This window comes from Rhineura floridana, chromosome 1 (assembly GCF_030035675.1).
Source record: "Rhineura floridana isolate rRhiFlo1 chromosome 1, rRhiFlo1.hap2, whole genome shotgun sequence".
In the NCBI taxonomy this organism is placed as follows: Eukaryota; Metazoa; Chordata; class Lepidosauria; order Squamata; family Rhineuridae; genus Rhineura; species Rhineura floridana.
This window is the reverse complement of record NC_084480.1, coordinates 189,509,299-189,532,585: the sequence shown is the minus strand read 5'-3', so window position 1 is coordinate 189,532,585 and position 23,287 is coordinate 189,509,299. Positions and strand designations below refer to the sequence as shown.

Sequence of the window (23,287 nt, the reverse complement as noted above, 5' to 3'; positions counted from 1 at the left end):
ACATGCACACGTGGTTGTCCTGCAAGATTTTTTCTTTCCTAAGAAGTTCTTTCATAAGATTGCAGGCAATCCTGCAACTCTTGCAAAGCAAGATCAGGGTCAGTATTAACAAATGAGTGACAGGTCTTGACAAGGATGTAACTCCCACCCAAACATCATTTTATCTGCCAATTACCAGCGATGTGACGGGAGGCACAGTCTCACACACAATCACACACACACTACCACCACACACACACACACAAAAGAAAGGAGGAGGTGGGAATGATAATCAGAGAAGAGGAGGGGGGTCTAGTCAGTGTCATGTCAATTTCACGTGAAGGCCCTCTCCCAGAACAGTAATGGAGATTGCAAATTGTTTTTTCAAGGCAAGGGGGGAAATTTACTCTGGGAAAAAAGGGACCTTGGAGAAATGGGGGGCAGATGACCCCACTTCTTTTCAACTGCCAAACTTCTGGAAGCAGTTGGGGGCAGGAGGTAGTTGAAATACTGCGCAGGTGAAGAAGTTTTGCACATGCCCAGTAACTGAGCAACTAGAGGGAGTAAACATGTAAATTGGGGGTGGGGCCACAAGGAAACAACTATACTAAACCTTTCCAGATTTGCTGGTCTTTGACCGACATAAACTTATTTACATTTTACATTTACAACCTTTCCAGAGAAACACCGACTAGTGTGAATGGAAAACAGCGGATCGGAAGGTGGGAAATGTGAACCTTGCATATCTGTTGCAATGGCAAAAGCTGCGTCTTTAATCCGAAGTCCAGCTCCCATGTGAATCAGCCCTTAGTCTGACATGGCTCATGCCCTTTTGTGTAGAGGCCCCCCTTTTTATCATGCCTAGCTCGAAATTGTGGTAGAGAGACCTGGTGACATGCTACTCCTCTATTACAAAAAGTCAGTTGGTGTCATGATTGTGTATGAACTGAGCCTTAGGCTCCAGTTAACTGTAGAGTTCCTGTCTGCTCTATAACAGTTCCAATTTATTTTTCAAAGGATTATCATATAAAAGGAACATTAAGCAAGCTCATTTCTCTAGTTGGCTCTTTTATGAAATGGAAATGAAGTCTATTTCTAAGGTCAATGGTAATAATAAAGAACTCTGTGTAATAGTGCCATGCTAAGAATAGGGTTTTTTCCAACCATTTTGCAACAGGTAATTATTTACAGTTTGCTCAACTTTTCTCAGAAATTGGTAATTGTTGGGGGGAAATGGCTATGGACGCACAATCATGTAACGTACCTGCACATTCCCCCCCCCCAGAGCTTCCTCTGCAGAATGTGTACGCTATCTCCCCAGTCCACCCCACCCCAATCCCTCTTCCAAATTCTAAGCAAGTTTTTACTATTAGGAACAAAAGCTTTTCAAAGCATGAGACCATTGGAGGTCTAAATTATTTTTTAGATTTATTTGTTTGTTTATTTCAGAGTTTCTACTCTGCCCTTCCTCCATGTTGCATAGGGCAACTTGTACCACGGCATACAATATATACAGTAATATAAAATAAAACAGCATAAAATCATGCTTCTATAATAAAAGACAGCATCACTAAACCTAAATTTTAACCAACATCGCAGCACCATCAGATTCAAAAGGCCTGGACAAATTAATACATTTTCACCTGTCATCTAATTATAACTGATGTACCTTCTTGTTAATGGTCATTTTGTACTTTGTGTAAGGCAGGGGTGGAGGATCTTTTTGGCTCTGCAGACCAGATCTTTATCAGGATCTGCCTTGTGGGCCAAACTTGACAAGGCCAATCATTAGGATGTCAGATGAATGGTGGGCACGGGTGCCCACCTGTCAAAATCCCTTGTGCTTCTCCCAAGTCTCCATGATCACAGACTTAAGGGGGGAGGGGAGGCTTGGAAAAACACCTTCCAAGTCTTCCCCCCACCCCCTTTAAGTCCTTGATCGTAGAGAAATAAAAGGGAAGCATGGGGAGACTTGGAAAGGGCCCTGAGACAGAGTGCAGGAGCTGTCTTAAAACCTTTGGAAAAGCCTCTTTGAAGAAATGTGTGTGCACGTGATGCTTCTAATAGTGCTTTTGCACAGGGCTTTAATCCCTGTGCATCTGATGAGCAGGGATTAAATCCTGGTGCCTTGACTGCACCGTCTTGTTCTTTGCTGGGAACAGGATCACATTGCCAAGGCATGATTAAACACTGTCTTCCTTCCAACCTGGCTGATATTATTAGTGATGTCAGAAGATGGGTGTGTGGATATGGTTTGGGGAAAATGGCCTTGGGGGCCAAATGGGAACCCCTGAAGGGCCATGATTGGCTCAGAGGCCAGAGGTTCCCACCCCTGATGTAAGGGAAAAGTTAAAGTTGCCACTGATTTGTACATATAACAGGAAACTTTGACCTGTTTTGGCTTCTTCACTAAGTATATCTGTATGAAACCCATGTTTGTAAGCATTTGTTCACTACATTCACATCTTACATTTTAGGTGTACATTTTAAACATCTTACACCAGTATCTAAAACTTACTGTGAGATTCGGCCCCAAGGGTGAGTCCTATTTGAGATATTTCCAATGGTATTTATAATGGAGATTGTATGTGCTCGTTTGTTTACATATCTATCAGGTGTGGGGAACCTTTGGCCCTCGTGATCGTCTCTAAATGAGTTTTTCTCCACTGTACTATATGAGGAGATGCTTATCCCTCCCCTCTTCCTTTTAACAGTTATCAGAGTTGCAGTCATTTTAGGAATGGGCCAAAATCATGCCACCCAAGTCTTACCTGGTTTAGACTTTTCTCTCAGTTCTTGTGTGTCTGTTTTGTTGCTATATAAACCCTGTGTTGGATCCACAGTGAAATCCAAACCCAAGATCTACCATGATGAGAGTTTGTATTTGCCTGTTGTTGAGCTTTCCTGGCTCAACCAGACCTACATTGGCATATGCCCTTTACCCTGGCTGAACAGGGACTCTGCTAGCTCTGCCAGGGCTTAGCCGGCAGAATTAAAGCCACCATAACTTACTCCAGTGTAAGTCCCAAAAAAGGGGTGTTCGGGGGATGGGACTGGGCAAGGAAAGACTTAGACAGGAGGGCCAGGATCTCTTCTCAGTCATGAGAGTACAGGACACAGAATAACGGGCTCAAGTTCCTAACTGTTAGAGCGATACAACAATGGAGCCAATTCCCTAGGGCACTAGAGGCATTCAAGAGGCACAGGGAGAGGAGAGAAGGGAAAGTCCCACTGCACTAGCAGTACTGACGGGACCCTGACTTAGTATTAAATTTGGTACAACCCTAAGTTATTTTCTCAAGATAATAATGGGCTCAAGTTACAGGAAGCCAAATTTCAGCTGAACAATAGGAAAAACCCTAAATGTTAGAGCATTATTACAATGGAACCAATTACCTGGGGAGGTGGTGGGCTCTCCAACACTGGAGGCATTTAAGAGGCAGTTGGACAGCCCACTTGTTGGGTATGTTTTAATTTGGATTCCTGCACTGAGCAGGGGGTTGGGCTCGATGGCCTTATAGGTCTCTTCCAATTCAACTGTTCTATGATTCTAAATCTGTTGAAACCCTGTTCAGCTTGGCCATGTGACCTAGAGCCCAATCCTTAAAACTGAGGTCCACATTCTCCTACTGGCATCAGTAGCCCCTCCCAGAGGCTTCTGAATGGAGTTTGGAATGGGGTAATATACTTAGGATTGCTCTCAGAGTCATGCTTAGAGTAGAGCCATTGAAAAAGTCCCATTGATTTCACTGGGTCTACTTTAAGTATGACAGGTGTGGATCCAATCCTGTGTCTTAGGATTGGTCACTAACAGAGCAATCCTAAATATAGGAAGCCAGCATAACTTAATGCCGGCTTAAGTTAAGGCAAACTACATTCAGGAGCTGGGCTACTGCCAGCTGAGCTGATCTGAGCCTGGCAAAGAGAAAACAAGTCTTTAAAATAGAGTTTGACTTACACCTCCCTTTTTGCCGGCATAAGGTCCACCAGGTTGCCAGGTAGCATGACTGAGCTGAAAGTGGTTTGGAATATATGTAAGTCTCTCCTTGCCCTGGAACACCCCTTTTGGGGAGCTTACACCACCCTAGGTTTTGCTGACTGAGCCAGCATAGCCCCAGCTGAGGTGAACTGAGGGAATTACATCTGTGTAGTCCCAGTAGAGCCCCGACTGAGCCAGGATAGCCCGAGACCCTCCTATTCCAAATTTGCTCATACTGGCAGATCTTGGGTTTAGTTTCACTGTTAGATGAGGCTCAGCTGAGGTGATATGGCATTGCAAAATACCACTACACTTGATGTCAGAACCCATCCTAATTTATTTATTTATTATTAAATTTATTAGTCACCCATCTGGCTGGTTGTCCAGCCACTCTGGGTGACGTACAAGGTAAAAACAGTACATAAAACAGTTAAAAAATTTAAAAAACAGTAAGAACCTAACCCACCCCAAAAGCGGGTATCTTCAACAGGTTCACAAAAATATTTTGCCTACTGAGAAAAAAAATGTTTTGTATAGATGGGGTCCCGCTTGCTGCCCTTAACCATGATTTGATGTTATGTCTGTAACAATAATTAAACATGACTAATGGAAATCAGGGTTCACTCCAAATATAGAATTTGAAACCACTTCAAAGCTTGATTTCATATCCTGGTTTACCAGCTAGCATTAATTGTGGTTCATCCTGAGGGGTACATAACATTGAACCTTGGTTATGGGCAGTGGGGAGGGACAGTGAGAGAGGAAACTGGGGAGGGAACATGCCTCTAGATTAGGGTATTGTACTTTACAAATTGAAGGGCTGTTCGGTCCGATCTGGTTTAAGATAAAAAACAATAAGGAGGGAGAGCAGGGGCCTTGAAGTTGCCCATTAGGTGATAGCATCTGAACAGTGGACTGGGCAAGCACACAGGTCACCTGGTCACAATCTTGCCCCACTATGGTAAGGCATAGTGAGTTTTTGTTTAAATTAGAGTAATTATTAATAAATTTGCATATGTATATAGTGGCCACAGTACTCTGAATCCTGTAACCATGGTTAAGGGATGGGAAGGTTTATGTTTGTATATTGATCCTAGATGGCATCCATATACAGTTAGGACATTTCTGCTACGTGATTTCCTTCTGGCTGATGTTTTAATTTTCCTGTAGACTGAGGTAATTTTGCAAATGTAAACACCTCTTTGCTGTATGGATGATAACCAAGTGTCTGGATACCAGATGATTCTGGTATGGAGAATTTTAATGATATGATCAGTAGCCTTCTTTTTAATGGCTTATTTAAGAGTCTCCAGCATTCTTTTGTTTAGTTTTTGCCATAGACAAATGAAAAACAATATGAAATCAAAATTGGGGCAGAGAGAGAATGAAAAGGATGGTTACTGCAGCCTGCTTAGGGTTGCCAGGTCAGAAGCATCCCAAAACCTGAGATTTGAGGGGCGGGCCCTAGTGATGTCATGGGGCGGGCCCGAGTGATGTCATGGGGCGGGCCCGAGTGATGTCATTAAGCATGATACATTAAGCATAATTCACAGTTGCTTGGAGCGTACAATTAAAAAAAAATCTGACTGGAAATTAAGCTATATATCTTAGCTAAAAGATGGAGCCTGGGTAGGGAACATTTAATCTAGCCTACCTGCTTTCAGCAAGAAGGGTTAAGTGCCTTCAGGCCAGGGCAGTCACCAGAAGGCCACTGCGGAGACAAAGGAGCCTAGTGTTGTGGAGATGTTAGATGGGAGCTTTGGGGAGTAAAGATGGAGGCTCCTGAAGGCTGCAATTCTAAACACACTTACTAAGGGATTAAGCCCCATAGAACTCAACAGGACTGACTTCTAAGTAGATATAGTTTGGACTGTGCTGTTGGTAAACCTTGACTAGGGTTCTTCTGCAAAGACATCCATATCCAAGCAGGGTTGGCAACCCCCTGCCTGGAATACCCTGCCCTTATCTTTTAACGTGGCTGCTCCAAACGTTTTTACAGATTTGACCCTTTACTTCAGAAAGAGGTCTGAAAAATGAGTAAGAGTAAGAAGTATCTTTTAAAATTGTTCTTTTCAATTCACTCTTGAATGAACATCATACCTAGGGCAGATCCACACCATTCATTTAAAGCACATTCAACACCCATTTGAAGCACATGAATCCCACCACAGAATCATGGGAACTGCAGTTTGTTAAGAGTGGTGAGAACTATACCTGTGAGGGGGAAATGACACTTCCCAGAATTCTTTAGGGGAAGTCATGCGCTTTAAATGCGAGTTGGATGTGCTTTACACATATTGTGTGAATCCACTTAATAAATTTTGCCTGCATGTAAATTGTTTTAATTAATTTTTCAAAATGGAAATGAGCTATAAACTGTAGTGGGTGACCATGGGCTACTCACCATCTCTCAGCCTGTCTGCCCCTCAGGATGAAAACAATGGAGAACCGTGACTACCCCAAGGCATACTTAAAATGTAAAGGAAGTATTGTACAACCATAGTATGCAATTGGATACATATAGGGACACAGCATGACAAAACTGGGTGGAAGTAACGAGTGGGGTACCACAGGACTCGGTCCTGGGCCCAGTGCTCTTCAACATTTTTATTAACTACTTGGATGAGGAGGTACAGAGCATGCTTATCAAATTTGCAGATGATACAAAATTGGGGGGCATAGCTAATACCGTGGAAGACAGAAAGAAAATTCAAAGGGACCTTGATAGGCTGGAGCATTGGGCTGAAAACAACAGAATGAAATTCAACAGGGATAAATGCAAAGTTCTACACTTAGGAAAAAGAAACCAAATGCACAGTTATAAGATGGGGGATACTTGGCTCAGCAGTACGACATGCGAGAAGGATCTTGGAATTGTCGTTGATCACAAGCAGAATATGAGCCAACAGTGTGATGTGGCTGCAAAAAAGGCAAATGCTATATCAGGCTGCATTAACAGAAGTATAGTTTCCAAATCATGTGAAGTATTAGTTCCCCTTTATTCAGCACTGGTTAGGCCTCATCTTGAGTGCTGCGTCCAGTTCTAGTCTCTGCACTTCAAGAAGGATGCAGACAAACTGGAACAGGTTCAGAGGAGGGCAACAAGGATGATCAGGGGACTGGAAACAAAGCCCTATGAGGAGAGACTGAAGGAACTGGGCATGTTTAGCCTGGAAAAGAGAAGACTGAGGGGAGATATGATAGCACTCTTCAAGTACTTGAAAGGTTGCCACACAGAGGAGGGCCGGGATCTCTTCTCGATGGTCCCAGAGTGCAGGACACAGAATAATGGGCTCAAGTTGCAAGAAGCCAGATTTTGACTGGACATCAGGAAAAGCTTCCTAACTGTTAGAGCCATGCGACAATGGAACCAATTACTAGAGAGGTAATGGGCTCTCCAACATAGCAGGCATTCAAGAGGCAGCTGGACAGCCATCTGTCGGGAATGCTTTGATTTGGATTCCTGCATAGAGCAGGGGGTTGGACTTGATGGCCTTATAGGCCCCTTCCAACTCTACTATTCTATGATTCTATGAAAATATTTATATAAGCATGACTATCAAATATGTTTATTATTTATACAACCTGTAAAGATATTTATAGTGCAATCCTATGTTTGTTTACTCAGAAGCAAGTCCCAGTGTATTATGGGGCTTACTGAACCAGGGAAAACTGTACCCTGAAGTGATAAGGAACTTGTTCTTTTAACAAGTCTTTTAAGTTGAGACCTTATCCCAGTCTGCGTCTGTGTTGGAATTGCTTTTTACTATGTTTTTAAACCTTTTCTTAAAAAAAAAAGTTTTTAAAGCTTTTAAAAATGTTTTTAAAGATGTTTTGTTTTAATATATTTTAAAGTCTGTTTTTATGATTTTTAAAGTGTTTTTAGTGCTTTTGTTTGCCGCCCTGGGCTCCTACTGGGAGGAAGGGCAGGATATAAATCAAATAATAAATAAATAAAAATAAATAAACTTCATTCATTTTTTTAAAAAATCAGTATTAGTTTCCTACATAATAAAAACTGTGATAAACCCTGCCTAATTTTTTAAAAATAGGGTTGGAGGGAGAGAGAAAGATTTACAACACAAACACAAGTCTGCACTATGTTTACTCACAAGTCCCATTAATTTACAGCACAATCCTAACCATGTCTACTCAAAAGTAAGTCCTAATGGAGTTCAATGGGGTTTACTTCAGGTACATGCTTTACTCCCAGAAAAGCAGATATTGGATTAAATACTTTCATATTTCATAGCCCAGGGTCTGACTCTTGGACAGAAGAGGAAAAAAAATATTAAGCCATATTACTTATGCAAACTGCAAAAATCTTAAAGCCACAATTTTCTGATGTTCAGCCTAGGCATGCCTGGATCAACAAGTCACAACTCTGGCTTCATTGGCTACAATTCTGAAAGGGCGGGGTTACAGCCAGAGCTTTGAAAAGTTACTTTTTTAAACTACAACTCCCATCAGCCCCAGCCAGCATGGCCACTGGATTGGGCTGATGGGAGTTGTACCTAGAGCAAGGATTTGTAAAAAAAAAAGTCGCGCGGGGGCGGTTGACGTTTTGGTGTATATCTCGGGAACTAGACCACCTAGAAACTTACTTTTTTTTTTTAATTGATGCTGCGAGTCCGGAGAGTAAGGGATGCTAGCCAGAGAGCCGGAGGCCACCCCTAAAATCGGAGACCCCAGCCGAAAACCGGAGATTATACAACATGGAGGCAATTCTGGCTGGAGGTGTGAAAGGCAAGGGCGGGGCCAGAGACTCCAGCTGTTTGCCGGAGATCTGGCAACCCTAAGCCTGCTGCTGCAGAGTAGCCCATCCACCAGTCTTCGTGCAAATCTTGCCCAATCCAGAGCACCATAGTCAGAAAACAGGCACAACTCAATCAAGTGCCTGCACAGCTGTAATCCAAGATGACTCAGGAAAAAGCAATAAAAATGTTGGGCTTATGTTGGGGTGAGTGGGTCATCAGCTAGAAAGAGCCTTGAGCAGATGCAGTAGAGTGCATGTCAAGAGTCCATGCTGGCAGTCTACTTTAAGATGAGGGTTGGTTGGTTTGTTCAGCCCAACTTTCTCTCTTCCTTCCTCAGAATGGACCTGTCGGAAGCTCTTTGCTAACCAGTGCTGTACATATTTAAACATCCTTTAATCATGCTAGTAAAACCTTTTCCACGAGTTAGGGTTCTCTGTAGCCTCTTAATAGAATTTTTGCTTATTTCCATCCTTCCACCCCATTTCTTGAGGTGTTTCTTTTGCAAACAGTTTTGTAGGATGAGATCATTGGGGGGGAGGGGGGGAATACATTCCTCTTGAGCAAAAGAAAAGAAAATCTTGTGTTTATTTTTTAGAAGAAAGCTTTAAATATGTTATGTGCATTATATTGTATTGTGAGGTGTTTGAGCTCTTATGTGAACATAAAACATGATTACAGGCTTGCTGGTTCCATAAGAGAAACAATTTGACTGGCTAGCAGCTTCTTGAAACATATAATTACATTGACATGTTAAACTGTGGCTTTTAAGAAAGAAGTTTTGGGCTCAGACATTTAACTTATAATTTAGGAAGGAAACTAGATCCTGCCCCTTACAAATTAGCATGAGACAAGCCGAAATGCTAGCCATGCTGACCACGGCTTCGGTAAATCAAGGTGACTAGCATGCATGCAACCATTAATTATGACTCTCTTTAGGATAAGACCAAAAGAGCAGCATGCCAAAATGCAGGCCTATCTCGTGTCGTCTTTTGTGCTGACTTATGTTCAGTTTGTGGCCTACTTGGCTTGTAGAACAAAGGAAAGAATAATGAACTTTATGATAATTGGGCAAAAGGGGAAGCAAGAGAAGGAGGCGTGGTCTAACATATAGTAGCCAACACTGCACCAGAGGTTTGTTGTTGCTTAATTTTTTAAAAAATTATATTGAATTTTCCATATGATTAACATGATGATGATGATAAATACACATTCAGAATTGCTCATTCATCAAATTTTCAACACAAAATACATCCAGGTAAAACAGAAGCAATTAATCCAGATAAGATTAGAGAGGCATGGAAAAGCAGAGGGGTAAATGTGTGGATGTGAAAGTTGGACAGTGAAAAAAGCAGATAAGAGAAAAATCAACTCATTTGAAATGTGGTGTTGGAGGAGAGTTTTGCACATACCATGGACTGCCAAAAAGACAGATAATTGGGTGTTAGAACAAATTAAACTAGAACTATCACTAGAAGCTAAAATGATGAGACTGAGGTTATCATACTTTGGACACATAATGGGAAGACATGATTCCCTAGAAAAGACAATAATGCTGGGAAAAACAGAAGGGAGTAGAAAAAGAGGAAGACCAAACGAGACGGATTGATTCCATAAAAGAAGCCACAGACCTGAACTTACAAGATCTGAACAGGGTGGTTCATGACAGATGCTCTTGGAGGTCACTGATTCATAGGGTCACCATAAGTCGTAATCAACTTGAAGGCACATAACAACAACAACCTTATCATTGCAATACTTGAACAACCCCCCCTTTTGTATCAGTAGATCATTTTTGTCATCTACCGTGCCTGGTTCTTACAATATTGGTAGGGGCCATATAAGCCCCTAAGAATCAACAGATGACAGATTAATCTTTTTCCATTTATACTAATAGACAATCAAACAGCTGTCAATAAGTATATGATCATTTCTCTATAATGAGGAGGTATGACCTGTTTTTTTTACAATAATTTTTATTCAAATTTTCATAAAACATACAAAACAAAATCATAAAACATTCAAAGACAAAAAACAAAACAAAACAAAAATGATTAAACAAAAAAATAAAATGTTGACTTCCCATTTGTCGCAGATCAGATCAGTTATAGGTCTACAATATATAACAATCCTGTCTCTTAAATTATATTATAAAATCACTTTCCTCCAGTAGTTATCTTAATTAATCATCAAATCTCATAAACATTACTTTATTCTTTCCACAAAAAGTCAAAGAGAGGTTTTAATTCTTTAAGAAATATATCTATCAATTTTTCTCCTAATAAACATGTCAATTAATCCATCTCGTTAATAATAATAATAATCTTATTGTCATAACCATAGTCCAAATAAACATATCGATTAATCCATCTCATCAAAATCTGTTAGGTCCAATAATTTCAATAGCCATTATTCCATTATCCCTATTAATTCCATCTTCAATAGTCCTGTTAAGTCCAGTAATTTCAGTGTCCAATCTTCCATTATCAGTATTCCATAATAATCTTGCTGTCATAGCCATAGTCATATAATAAGAGTCTGATGGGAATTTTCTCTATCCCAAATATTTTCTTGCCATCGATTCTGAATAAGTTGCTGAAATATTGTTGTAAAGTCATATCTCTGTTCTTCTTTTTTACAAAATGCACTGGCTCATCTCTTGAGAGTTTTTCCATTGTCACATGGCTGCAGTTAATTCCATAGATTTTCTCTATATCAAGCTCCATCACGTCATTCCAGTCCAGAAGATTATCCAAGCCATTGATAACTTTATCTCTAATATCTCCATTAATTTCTTCAGAGATAACGTTAAATTCCAAACAGTAGATTTTATTTCTAATATCCATAAACTCCAGATCTTTTTCCAATTCCACATTTGTTCCAATCTCCAGGGCTTGTATCTTCCCTTTATTTTTTCTTTTCTCATCTCTGATCTCATTCTCCTCTCTCACAGGATCCCCTATTTCTTTAAGCTCCTGCGTCATTTTGCTCAGTTCAATTTTCAGCTCCTTACTGCCCTGTCGCAGGGTTTGTTTCGTTATCTCAATCTCATCCATTATTTTCTGAAACATAATTACTTCCAGATTCTCAGCCACTTTCTTGATTGCCATTTTTAAAACCACGAAAACAAAACAAAACAAAAATAAAGAAGAACCACTTCTTATTTCAGCAACAATTGGGTTAATATTCCAGGCTTGATGACATCACAGTATAAACAGAGCAGCCTGCCTTATCTCTCTATGTTCAAGAATACAAAACAAATTTAGTTCCCAGCATCAAAACAGTTAGTGGCGTCGTGAAGAAGCAGATTCGTCAAAATAAAATAGACCAAAAAGAGAATAGTCCCAGACAATATAATGTTCCTCGGAATAGAAATCCCTCTTCTGTTTATATCTTTAGAATGCACTTCCAGGACAGCTTTTTGCAATAGAAACAGAGATAAGCTGTTAATTTCGTGAATAACAGAGAAGAGTTATAGCTCACCCAGGAGTTCTTTAAAGCTGATTAATTTGACAAATCTCTTTTTGCTGCAACAATTTAAACCAAGTAAAAAAAATAATAGAAAGAAGGGTGCTTGCCTGTTAGTCCGTTTTCTCTCTGAAGAAAAGATAAACGTATCGCATTAATCAGATAGAGCTTGTTCGGAAGTCCGTCGGGCATTGCTGGCTGGACCTTTTCTCATAAATTAATGAAATCCAGTCCTCCCAACAAAAACCGGCTTTTGAGGTTGATCTCTACGTTTCTCCCTGCCCGGGAGAAATTTCATCAGTCAAAAAAAAAATGTTCTGACTGATTTATATCTGAATAAGCTTCTTTTGAGGCGGGAGCCCGTCTCAAAAGCAGGCACAAGCGAAGTCACCCTTCCCGGAAGTCCAGGAGGTATGACCTGTTTTATGTGTCTGGAGAGAATAGCTAAAGGGTCAAAAGACAATTCATATTCAGTGATGGTTTGAATTCCATTTGCTTCCTGAGCTCAGAAATGTCTGATTTTTGACAACCAGGTAACAGGAAGCAGTGCTCTTTTTTTGGTGGCAGTCTCACCAGTACAAAGTACCACCACCTCTTTCTTTAGTGGCACCCATAGCACTTTTATCAAGATAGAAGTGTCAGCACCTCTTTTTTTTTTTAGCAAAAAAGACATTGCCAGGAAGTAAACACCAAGGCAGTATTACCGCTTTCATATTCTCTTTTCTGAGCTTCAGATGCAATACTGTTGGAGCACCAGACAGGCCGAGTTCCAAAAACTGTTCAGACTGGTCCAGCGTCTTACAATGCACCTGGTGGGATTTCTGCTGTTTATTTACTTATTACAGCCCATCCTCCCTTAGACCCACCATATTATAGTCTGCTTTGGAAATTTACTTCTGTTTCAAAAACAGTTTCTCACATTGTATGTGTAGGCATTGGTGTGTGTGTGTGTATGTGTGCTGCTGTTTAAGAACTAATGCCTTCTTGGATTCACAGAACTAGCTGAGTGGCTCTTTGGATCATGGTCAACATGGTGGACTAGATGGAGCCCTGATCTGATCCAGTGAGGCACTAAATATATTTTTGAAAACTGGAAGTTTAATGGTAGGCATGTATGTCAAAATTAAATAAGCCTCTTAACAGTTTTCTGTGAAGTTTCAAACTTACAGACCTTCAACTTTTTCAGTATATATAGGCGTCAGTCTGGAGTGCAAGTTTATTTAAAATAGTCCTAAAAAGTTTGCAAAGTGAAGTTATACAGACGGTCTTCCAACTGCCTAAAGGCAAACAAGATCCGCAAGTAACATATTTTTCATATTCAGCAAGCTATCTTGCTAAACGCTTTGGGGGGATATTGTGGGGGTTTTCTCCAAGTTAGTTTAGTTTTTTTAAAGTGTACTGTATTTGAAGTGAAATGAATAAGACAATGTGGGCTGAATACATTCTTGATACTAACTTTCATTACGTTGGTGCAGTTGTAAAAATAGTACTAATTTTTTTTTTTGCTTGATGGTAAATTTTGTCGGTGACTTTACCATTGGGTTTCTCATTTTTCCAGAAGTAGGAAGGATAATAAAATCCCTCCTCCCTGCTATTTGCATTGTATCCTCCAAAAATGATCATCGGTATAAATATAGAAGGTCGTTCTGGTGTGAGTGTTAGGGTTTATACATGTTCACAAAGTCACTTAAATAACATAGAGAGAACCCAGAGAGAAAAGTCCACCACTTTACTGAACAAAAACAGTCTATAATTTGAAGAGAAAGGAATAGAGAGATTTTGTTTTTCTTAGTTTAGGCTTTGTTCATAGCAGATACATACAACCAAACATACCAATCAGAGCATGTGCTACCTCTATGCAGATGACACCTTCCCTGATTGCTGTGCAGCACCTCCATCCCTCCCTTGGGTAGTTAGCTGACACTGAGGACAGAATTAACCCTTAAGTTACAAAATGAATGAGCTCTGCTGTTGCCCTTCCAGAAACACATTTAAAAGTGAGAAGGAGAAGGGGCAATGACTGTTATTGCTTTTCTTTATACCTGGCTGCTAATAGTGTTGTAAATATCAAGGCTCAGCCGTTTCTGTAGAATGCTGAACTGAGAGAGGGTTCACAGTGCACTTGAGATTCAGTAGAGGCTCCATCAGGATGAACATGTGCCATTCTTACAGCATCTGTAATATGTGAAACTGTAACTGGAAAAAAAAAGGCTGCAGTTATTGGCACAAATTGTGACTGTCAGGTATGTACCCAGTATAGGAGGTTCTGGTTTGTATGAATGACACACCTCTACACAATTCTAACCAAGTCGAAATCCTATATATTCCTGGAAGCAATCTTGTGGGGGCTGTTGAATATATAACAGTGATCAAAGTCAAATAAGGAATTTCAATAATAATAATAATAATAATAATAATAATAATAATAATAATTTAATTTTTAGGCCGCCTATCTGGCCGGAGCCACTCTAGGCGGCGTACATATTAAATTCAATAAAATACAATAATACAGTAAATACAATAAATACAAATAATCAACAGTGACAAAATAGCAGCAAATGTAGTACATAGCATTAAGTATATAATAAGCCCATCCCAATAGTCCCAAAGGCCTGACCAAACAGCCAAGTTTTTAAGGCTCAGCGGAAGGTATCCAGGGAAGGGGCATGTCGAAGATCGAACGGGAGAGGATTCCAGAGAGTGGGGGCCACCACCGAAAAAGCCCTCTCTCTAGTTCCCACCAACCTAGCTACTTTTGTTGGTGGGATTGAGAGAAGGCCCTGCGTGGCTGATCTTGTTGGGCGGCATAGTTGGTGACGCTGGAGGTGCTCCTTCAGATAAACCGGGCCGAAACCGTGTAGGGATTTAAAGGTTAACACCAACACCTTGAATTGGGCCCGGAAAACTACTGGAAGCCAGTGTAGATTAAATAATACTGGTGTAATATGATCACGGCGACGGCTGTTTGTGAGTAAACGAGCCGCCGCATTCTGTACCAGTTGAAGTTTCCGGACCGTTTTCAAGGGTAACCCCACGTAGAGCGCATTGCAGTAGTCTAATCGAGAGGTGACCAGGGCATGTACTACCAGTGGGAGCTGATGAACAGGGAGGTAGGGTTGCAGCCTGCGTATGAGGTGTAGTTGGTACCAGGCTGCCCGGCTCACTGCCGAAATCTGAGCCTCCATGGACAGCCTGGAATCAAGAACAACCCCAAGGCTGCGGACCTGGTCCTTCAGGGGTAATTGTACCCCATTAAACCTCAGGTCAACAGGACCCAGCCTACCCCTGTCTCCCACAAGCAGTACCTCGGTCTTGTCAGGATTTAGCTTCAGCCTGTTCCTTCCCATCCATCCACTCACGGATTCCAGGCACTTGGACATGGTCTCCACAGCCAACTCTGGTGAAGACTTAAACGAGAGATAGAGCTGTGTGTCATCCGCATATTGGTGACACCGCAGCCCAAATCTCCTGATGGTAGATCCCAGCGGCTTCATATAGATGTTAAATAGCATGGGAGAGAGGATAGAACCCTGTGGCACTCCACAAGTGAGGGGCCAAGGGTCTGAAACCTCATCTCCCAATGCTACCTGTTGGTGCCTGTCAGAGAGAAAGGAACGGAACCACTGTAAAACAGTGCCTCCAATTCCCAGTCCTTCCAGGCGATCCATCAGGATACCGTGGTCAACGGTATCAAAAGCCGCTGAAAAATCTAGGAGGACAAGAAAGGTGAATTCTCCCCTATCTAATGCCCTCCTCATATCATCCACCAGAGTGACCAAGGCTGTTTCAGTTCCATGTCCAGTCCTGAAACCCGATTGGTATGGATCCAAATAATCCGTTTCATCCAAGTGTGCTGACAATTGGTTAGCCACCACTCGCTCAATGATGTTGCCCAAAAATGGTAAATTCAAAACAGGGCGAAAGTTGTTCAGAACTTGGGGATCCAAGGAGGACTTCTTTAAGATAGGTTTTATAATTGCCTCCTTGAGGGCCAGTGGCATCACACCCTCCATTAAGGATGCGTTTACCACCGCCCTAATCCCTTCGCCCAGTTTCTCCTTGCAATTCACAAGGAGCCATGATGGGCAAGGATCAATCAGACAAGTGGTAGGCTTCACAGATGAAAGCACCTTGTCCACTTCCTCAGAAGGGAGAGGCCGAAACCGATCCCACTGGACCGGATTACAAATGGTCAACTCTGGTTCATTCACTGCATCCACGGCATACGGAAGAATATGGACATTTCTCTTTTTTATAGCAAAAAGCGAATATTTCTAGACTGTTCCATTGATTTGTTCTACTGAACAGCCTATATTGCGGGGGTCAGCTGTTTGGCCACTGTGAGAACAGGATGCTGGACTAAATGGGCTATTGGCATGATCCAGCAGGCTCTTCTTAAGTTCTTATGTCTTTCTTTTTTCAGACTTTCATTGGTTCCATTGTTGCTTCAGTTAACCCCTACAAGACCATTCCAGGCCTGTATGACCATACCACAGTGGAGCAGTACAGCCGGCACCACTTGGGAGAGATTTCACCTCATATTTTTGCTGTTGCTAATGAGTGCTACCGCTGCCTATGGAAACGTCATGACAACCAGTGTGTTCTGATCAGGTACCTGAATGCTTTTTAATTTTTTAAATTGCTCCTACCATTGTTGCTCAGTTTTAAATGTGTTTGAGAACACACAAACACACACACAGTTGTTTGAGTATGGGAAAAGGAAAAGGGTACTCTAATTTCCCCCCCTATAACCCCATTAATAATGAGATTTGTGGAGATGTAATTGTGCTACATGATCACAGACACTTCTTGAATGACAAAGCCGCCTTGGCTAATATATGTCCTGTGGTCATTTAATAAACCCGTATATCTGCACTCCACATACTTTGACTCTGACTTATTTACTTAGACATCATCTCACTCTGAACATTGTGGTTTTCCCACTAAACTGTTGTCTTGCTGTGCAGAGGATTAATTTGTCACCACTGGTCTTAAATAAGCACATCCTTCAAAAAAAAGATCTTCAGGAAGTCCATAAATAACGACAGCAACTATAATGAAAACTCTTGAACATGCTGGCTGGTTTAATCTGCTTAATTGAGCTTGGTTGTTTTATCCTCCTGCTGGGAGGAAGGGCGGGATATAAATCAAATAATAAATAAATAAATAAATCTATTGTTTAACTTAACTGTGCTTTCATTTAACGAGGATAAAATAGTCTCCAGCTTCTGCCCTTATGTTCATTGGTATTCTGAGTGGTGCCACTTCAGTGACTGTATTAATGTGATTGCCACTAATGCTGCACCACACTTCACTGTGCTTTTGGATACTTGAAAGGTGGGATTAGGAATTTTTCGTTCAAGCAGGTAGCTGCAGGTTCTGGGGATATTACTCCATTAGTCAGATAGAGAATTACTATTCTTCGTTTTTAACACCATTACCAATAATATCATATGTTGATATAGCCAGCAATGTGCTAAGCAATACAGTACCTACCCAGAAAAGTTGCAGTCAACATTTATTTTTAGAAAGCATTTTCAAGGAGCAATTAGGAACTGATATGTATGTTTACTGGAATCACACGATACAGGTTTTCCTAAGCTTCAGGTAGGGGACTGCAAATTTGACAGCTTCCACATGAAAACAAACTTCCTGTATATAAAAAGATAGTAGGATAGGGAGAAGGCTAGCCTAGACCCCATCTGCTTAACGTGCTAGTTTGTGTGTGTGTGTGTAGGTTTATTTAGTGTGATGGAGGAGGAACAAATCATGCAATCTGTTCTGTGAACTCTGAAATGATAACAATCATAGGAAGAACTAAACCTTATAATTATTCTGCAGGTGTAGAATAGCTCTTAGGATGAAATGTTTATGTTAATTAACATGTCTGATCATAAACAGATGTTTATTTATTTTATTTATAAGGGTATTTGTATACCACCATCTCATAAAATACCAGGTGGTGTACAACAATAAAACACCATTTAAAACAGTGCAAAATAATCATTAAAATGTTTGAGAGTACACAAGCTGGGAAACTGTGATTGGTCTAATACTACGAAAGCTCACATTCATCTAATAAATGTTCAAGTTTCATAGGACCTAGCCTGTTTTATGTTTCATTTCATATCCTCTCTCACACATGTGCTACAATAACAGAACCTTTCTCTTTGACCAAAGAGAACGTAAGTCCTTTCTAGGGTACTCCTTGAAACTGAGGCCATTCCCTCTCCAGCTGGCTGAATATAAACTATTAAGTGCTGCTACAATAGCCAGTATCTCCACAATCAGTTTTGAGAGCCAGAATTCAAAGGTTATCTACATGGGTAGCAAGTAGTTTCGAGGTTCTTTTGAGCAGGAGTGGCTTGCCTAGTAGGGCAGAACTGCAGCAATCGCCTCCGGGCAGGAGCATCTCTGCTGTGTACCAGGAGGGGGAGAAGCGAGGTGGTGGGAAGGTTTGGGCTGTGCAGATACACTGGTGGGAGCGCCAGACTGGCTCTGCCAGTGCATCCATGTAGCTCCAGTCTGGTTCCTTCCGGGAGGCTGTTCTTGAGTCTATGCCCCACTGGGCGAGCCACTCCTACTTTTGAGCGGGAACAGGTAGATGCAGGGGGAAGCCCAAGATTTTGCGGGGAAACATTCTGGTAAATAATGCATGAGCAGTATTGGCTGTAGCTTCCTTGCTACCCAAAATGGAATGGCAAGCAGCCACACCATGTAGGTGGAGCTTGCTACTAAAGTAGGTGGTGCTGTACTATCAGTCATCATTCCACTCCCTGCTCTGGTAAAGACCATTGCCTGTGAGCCACAACGCTATATGCCGGTGGAACTAAAGCAGGTGGCAACATGGTGCTACCTCAGTTTTAGCACTTGTTCTTCTCCCCTGGAAGCAATTTATACCCATTTTTTAAATGATATCTACTATGGGTAATTAAAAAATAATCCTTTGGAATGGGACATGAGGCACCCATCTACGGAGACAGTACTGAGAATCAAACCTAATGAATTAACAAAAGCAACTTGCTACAGTGAATGAGGATAGTCAGGAGTGGAATGGGCCCCTGCCAGAAAGACATGGGTGTGGACAAGATCCTTGGAACTGCCAAATGCTTGTGGTTTCTCATCACAGAGACAGCAGGAAATCCATTCAATATTAGTCATTTGGTGGGAGGGAGGGGCAACCACTGATGAAAGCTTTATGTTGTGCTGTTGGTGACACATTTTATTCCAAATACAGTAAGAACCGTATTTCTGTCAGCGTTTTCTCATCCGTGGCCAGCAATAATGACAGAGCTGATTTGTTCTGGGTTGTATTCTGGGCTATTATCAAACATATCTCAATCTCTTTCTAATGTGATTGTCTTTTATTCTCACTATGCTGATTGTTGGCACAGCTTGAAAAATTCCCAAGTGTGCAGTTGTCTGGGCCCCTTAAAAAAGAAGATGTTGACGACCTAAGAATGTAAAAGTTGTAATTCTTTATTTTGTTTTGTGTCCCATTCCCCACCCCCCGCCCATTTAGACTATGATTAAAATTATGTTGCATGGTAGGGCAGAGGTGTTTATTTTCTTTTTAAAGCACACACATTAAAATCATGTTTGAAATATGTGAGCGAAAGGTTTTTGTTGTGTCTGTATGATATTCAGTAATAACAGTGTTACCTGGTTCTTAAACATGCTGGACTGGATCAGTGCTGCTTTTCATTTCCAGGTCTGCAAGCATAAAGGAAAGGAGTAAAATAAAACAAAGGGACAATGGTTGAGAAATAAATCCTTATTTAAATGAGAAAGAATTGAATTTGGTGCTTGTTTTACCTTTTGGGGTGAGTTTTCGACTCAAAAGCAAATGGCACACTAGATGCAAATACAAAGATGAAGGTAGCCTGCTTTGAATTTAGAATGGGTAAGTGGCAGGAATGAACCCTTTGTTAGGTCCTGTTCCAGGTTTCTGGGGGTCCTAGGACATAGGGAATCAGTGGGCCCCTTGTCCCTTTTCCTCCTCAAATCGCATCGCTTCTCCCATTTAGCCCCAGCCCGTTTAAGTAAAACAAATTTTTAACGATATAGAAACCCCCTATTGTCAAAATAAAACAATACAAGCTTTTGAATATTGCTGGTTGCCTTTTTAACTTCTTTGTGAACAGTATAATTTGAAGGTACAGGCATACCCCGCTTTAACGTTCGCAATGGGACTGGAGAGTATACTTTAAACGAAAATAAACTTTAAGTGAAGCAATTGTTTTCACTTGTACTGCACGCAATCACCACTAGATGGCAGCGGCGTCATGCCAATAAAGTGTACGTTATTGCGAAGCGCACGAACCTTAAGTGGGGTATGGGGACGTATGGAGCATGTACGTTATAGCGAGGTGACGTTAAGTGAAGCGACGTTAAGCGGGGTATGCCTGTATAGCGTAATCAGAGTAAGTCCCAGTGAGTTCAGTGTGGCTTACTTCTGAGTGTTGGAGGAGAGCTTTGCGGATACCATGGACTGCGAAAAAGACAAATAATTGGGTGTCAGAACTAATTAAACAAAAACTATCACTAGAAGCTAAAATGATGAAACTGGGGTTATCATATTTTGGACACATCATGAGAAGACATGATTCCCTAGAAAAGACAATAATGCTGGGAAAACAGAAGGGAGTAGAAAAAGAGGAAGACCAAACAAGAGATGGATTGATTCCGTAAAGAAAGCCACAGACCTGCTTACAAGACAGGGTGGTTCTTGACAGATGCTGCTGGAGGTCGCTGATTCATAGGGTCGCCATAAGTCGTAATCGACTTGAAGGCACATAACAACAAGATTTAATCCTTTCACCTGGATTCTCAGTGGATGCATTACACACTCCCTCCCAACCCAACCCAGAATTCTGCTAATAAAGAAATGAACTCCGAAGTAAATCTGAGGAAAGATGATGAAATTCTCATATTTTCTGAGCCTCAGGATAAGCAGCCTACACACTTGCTTGGACAGCGATGGGTGAGTGGGTGAATCTATTAAAATAAAACTTCAACACACTATGATGAAATCTCTTCAGTGTTGTAAATCATGAAGTTAAAAATTGGACAAAGGACATTATATAAGAGATTATCTTTTTTCAAACTCTCTGGACAATATGTAAGTCCATGTAGCAAGAGTTTCTCTCAAATAATGTGTATTATCCTGGGATGTAAGCTGTAAACAGAACTCTTCAGTGGGGCATAGGTACTTCATCTATCTCAATTCCTCTTCATAGAAGAAGGAAAAGGAAGACACAAACATGTCTGCCTTATCATTACTAGCAGGTATCATGCAAAAAACCCAAACAAACAAAAGATGGAAAAGTTATGTCAATAGCAAAGACAATCATGTCATGTGCAATCTTGCTAGCAGAGGAGGAGGAGGAGGATGTCTATGTCTATTCCCACCCTTCCTCCTAGACAGAGCCCAGGGTGGCAAACAAGCACTAAAACATTAAAAACATCTTAAAAAACAATTCCAATGTGGATGAAGACTGGGATAAAAGTAAAAAAATAAAATGCTGCTGACACGTGTTTTCAAAACAGCAAGCTGGTCATAGGATTAGATAAGTGAAAATAACTTAAAAGAGGTATAGTATCTAAGGGACAGCAAAGATCTGTTCTATAGACTTTAGTGGGGTGGAGAATGTTTTGAACTTAAGCAGCATCCTTCCTACTAGGGTTGTGGTTAAGTGTCTGGCATCATATCCACTAGGTCACTAAGAGGCAGCAAAAATACAAAGCTATTAAGCAGAACAGAGACCTTAACAGCAATTACTAGCCATTAGGAAGACTTATGCTTAACCTGCCTCACCATTAAACCTGTCCCAAAACAAGAGCTTAAACGTTGCCCTATTCCTCTTCTCCCTGTTACAAACAAAATAATGTATAAAGTTGTGTTTCATTGAGGACAGCTTTCCAGGGGGCTTGCAATATTGTCCCTGGGTTGCCAGGTGGATGGAAAGAGCAAAACTACAAGCTTCCCACGCTCCTTCCTTTCTCTTCAACCTCCCTCCACTTTTCAGACAGGCTGTGCAGGAGTGGCTTCCCTTCCTCGGGTTAGCCTTTTTCTTCCCCCCTTTTTCTATTTCAACATCTCCCCTCAGGTGCTGCCCTTTTTGGGAGAAGCCAAGTCTCTCACTTCATCTGCAAGGCTTGGCTTTCCCTTCCCCTGCGCAACCTATCTCTCGGTGCAACAAACTCTCATTGCATTTCAGAGAGCCTGCACTTCCGGTTCAGATTAAAAACTTGCCCCATGTGGGGCTACAGAGAGAAAAGTACAGTGAAATCACTATTAGAAGCAGGTAGAAGTTCCCTTTCAAAGTAGCACTTTGAAATAACCGTAAGAAAGTGATATTGCTCAAGAAACAATTCAGCTCCATCATAGTGAAGAGCAACAGTTGGAATGAGGAAATGGGAGGGGGGGAGCCATGAGTTTCCAAAAGTCTTATTCGGTATGTATTTATTTATACACAAAACAAAAGACTAATTACAGTAGGGGCCCGCTTATACGGTGGGTTAGGGACCAGGCCCCTGCCGTAAAGCGGAACCCATAGACTATAATGGGGCTGTCGTGTGAAAATGACGCAAAAATGTCGCAAAAGAGCAAAAATCGGCTTTAAAATAGAAAACGAAAGCTGCTGCATTAGCGGAACGCCGGGAAGTGAAGCGCCGGGAAGCGGGGCCCTACTGTAGACTCAATCTGCTGCTCTTTCATTTGCCTGTTATTTGCTGCCTTGACAACAGAACAGCTACCTGGTTGCCTTTTTAACTTCTACTCCCAACAGGCAATACAGGATCATTTTGCTGCCTAGTGCATTTTAAATGATTTAATAGAGACTCAGCATGTGCAATCCTATACATATTTACTTGGGAGTGAGTAGTACTGCTGAACTCAATGTGGCTTACTTCTGTATGGACAAGAATCCGCTTGCACTGTAAGGTATTGTAACTGAGGCAATCGTGATGCGGCCACTGACCTCTTTCCCACACTGGTTGCGGCCTTTCCCCGCACCACCTTCATTTTTCCAACAGAGAAATGGAAGTGTATGTGTACCTCTCTTTCTTGCTTGCTGTGGTGACCTTTCCCTCTTGGAGGCCAGGC

General features: G+C 41.4%; 1 protein-coding gene across 7 annotated transcripts in view; it reads left to right on the top strand.

Annotated features, from left to right (window-relative positions):
• The window catches only part of MYO10 (myosin X), a 246,686-nt gene that overhangs the window by 117,958 nt on the left and 105,441 nt on the right, over positions 1 to 23,287 (top strand). For all 7 annotated transcript variants that reach the window (XM_061589660.1, XM_061589684.1, XM_061589651.1 and 4 more), the window contains exon 4: positions 16,604 to 16,791. In XM_061589660.1, the coding sequence (XP_061445644.1) occupies positions 16,604 to 16,791 (188 nt within the window). The remainder of the gene's footprint in view (positions 1 to 16,603; positions 16,792 to 23,287) is intronic.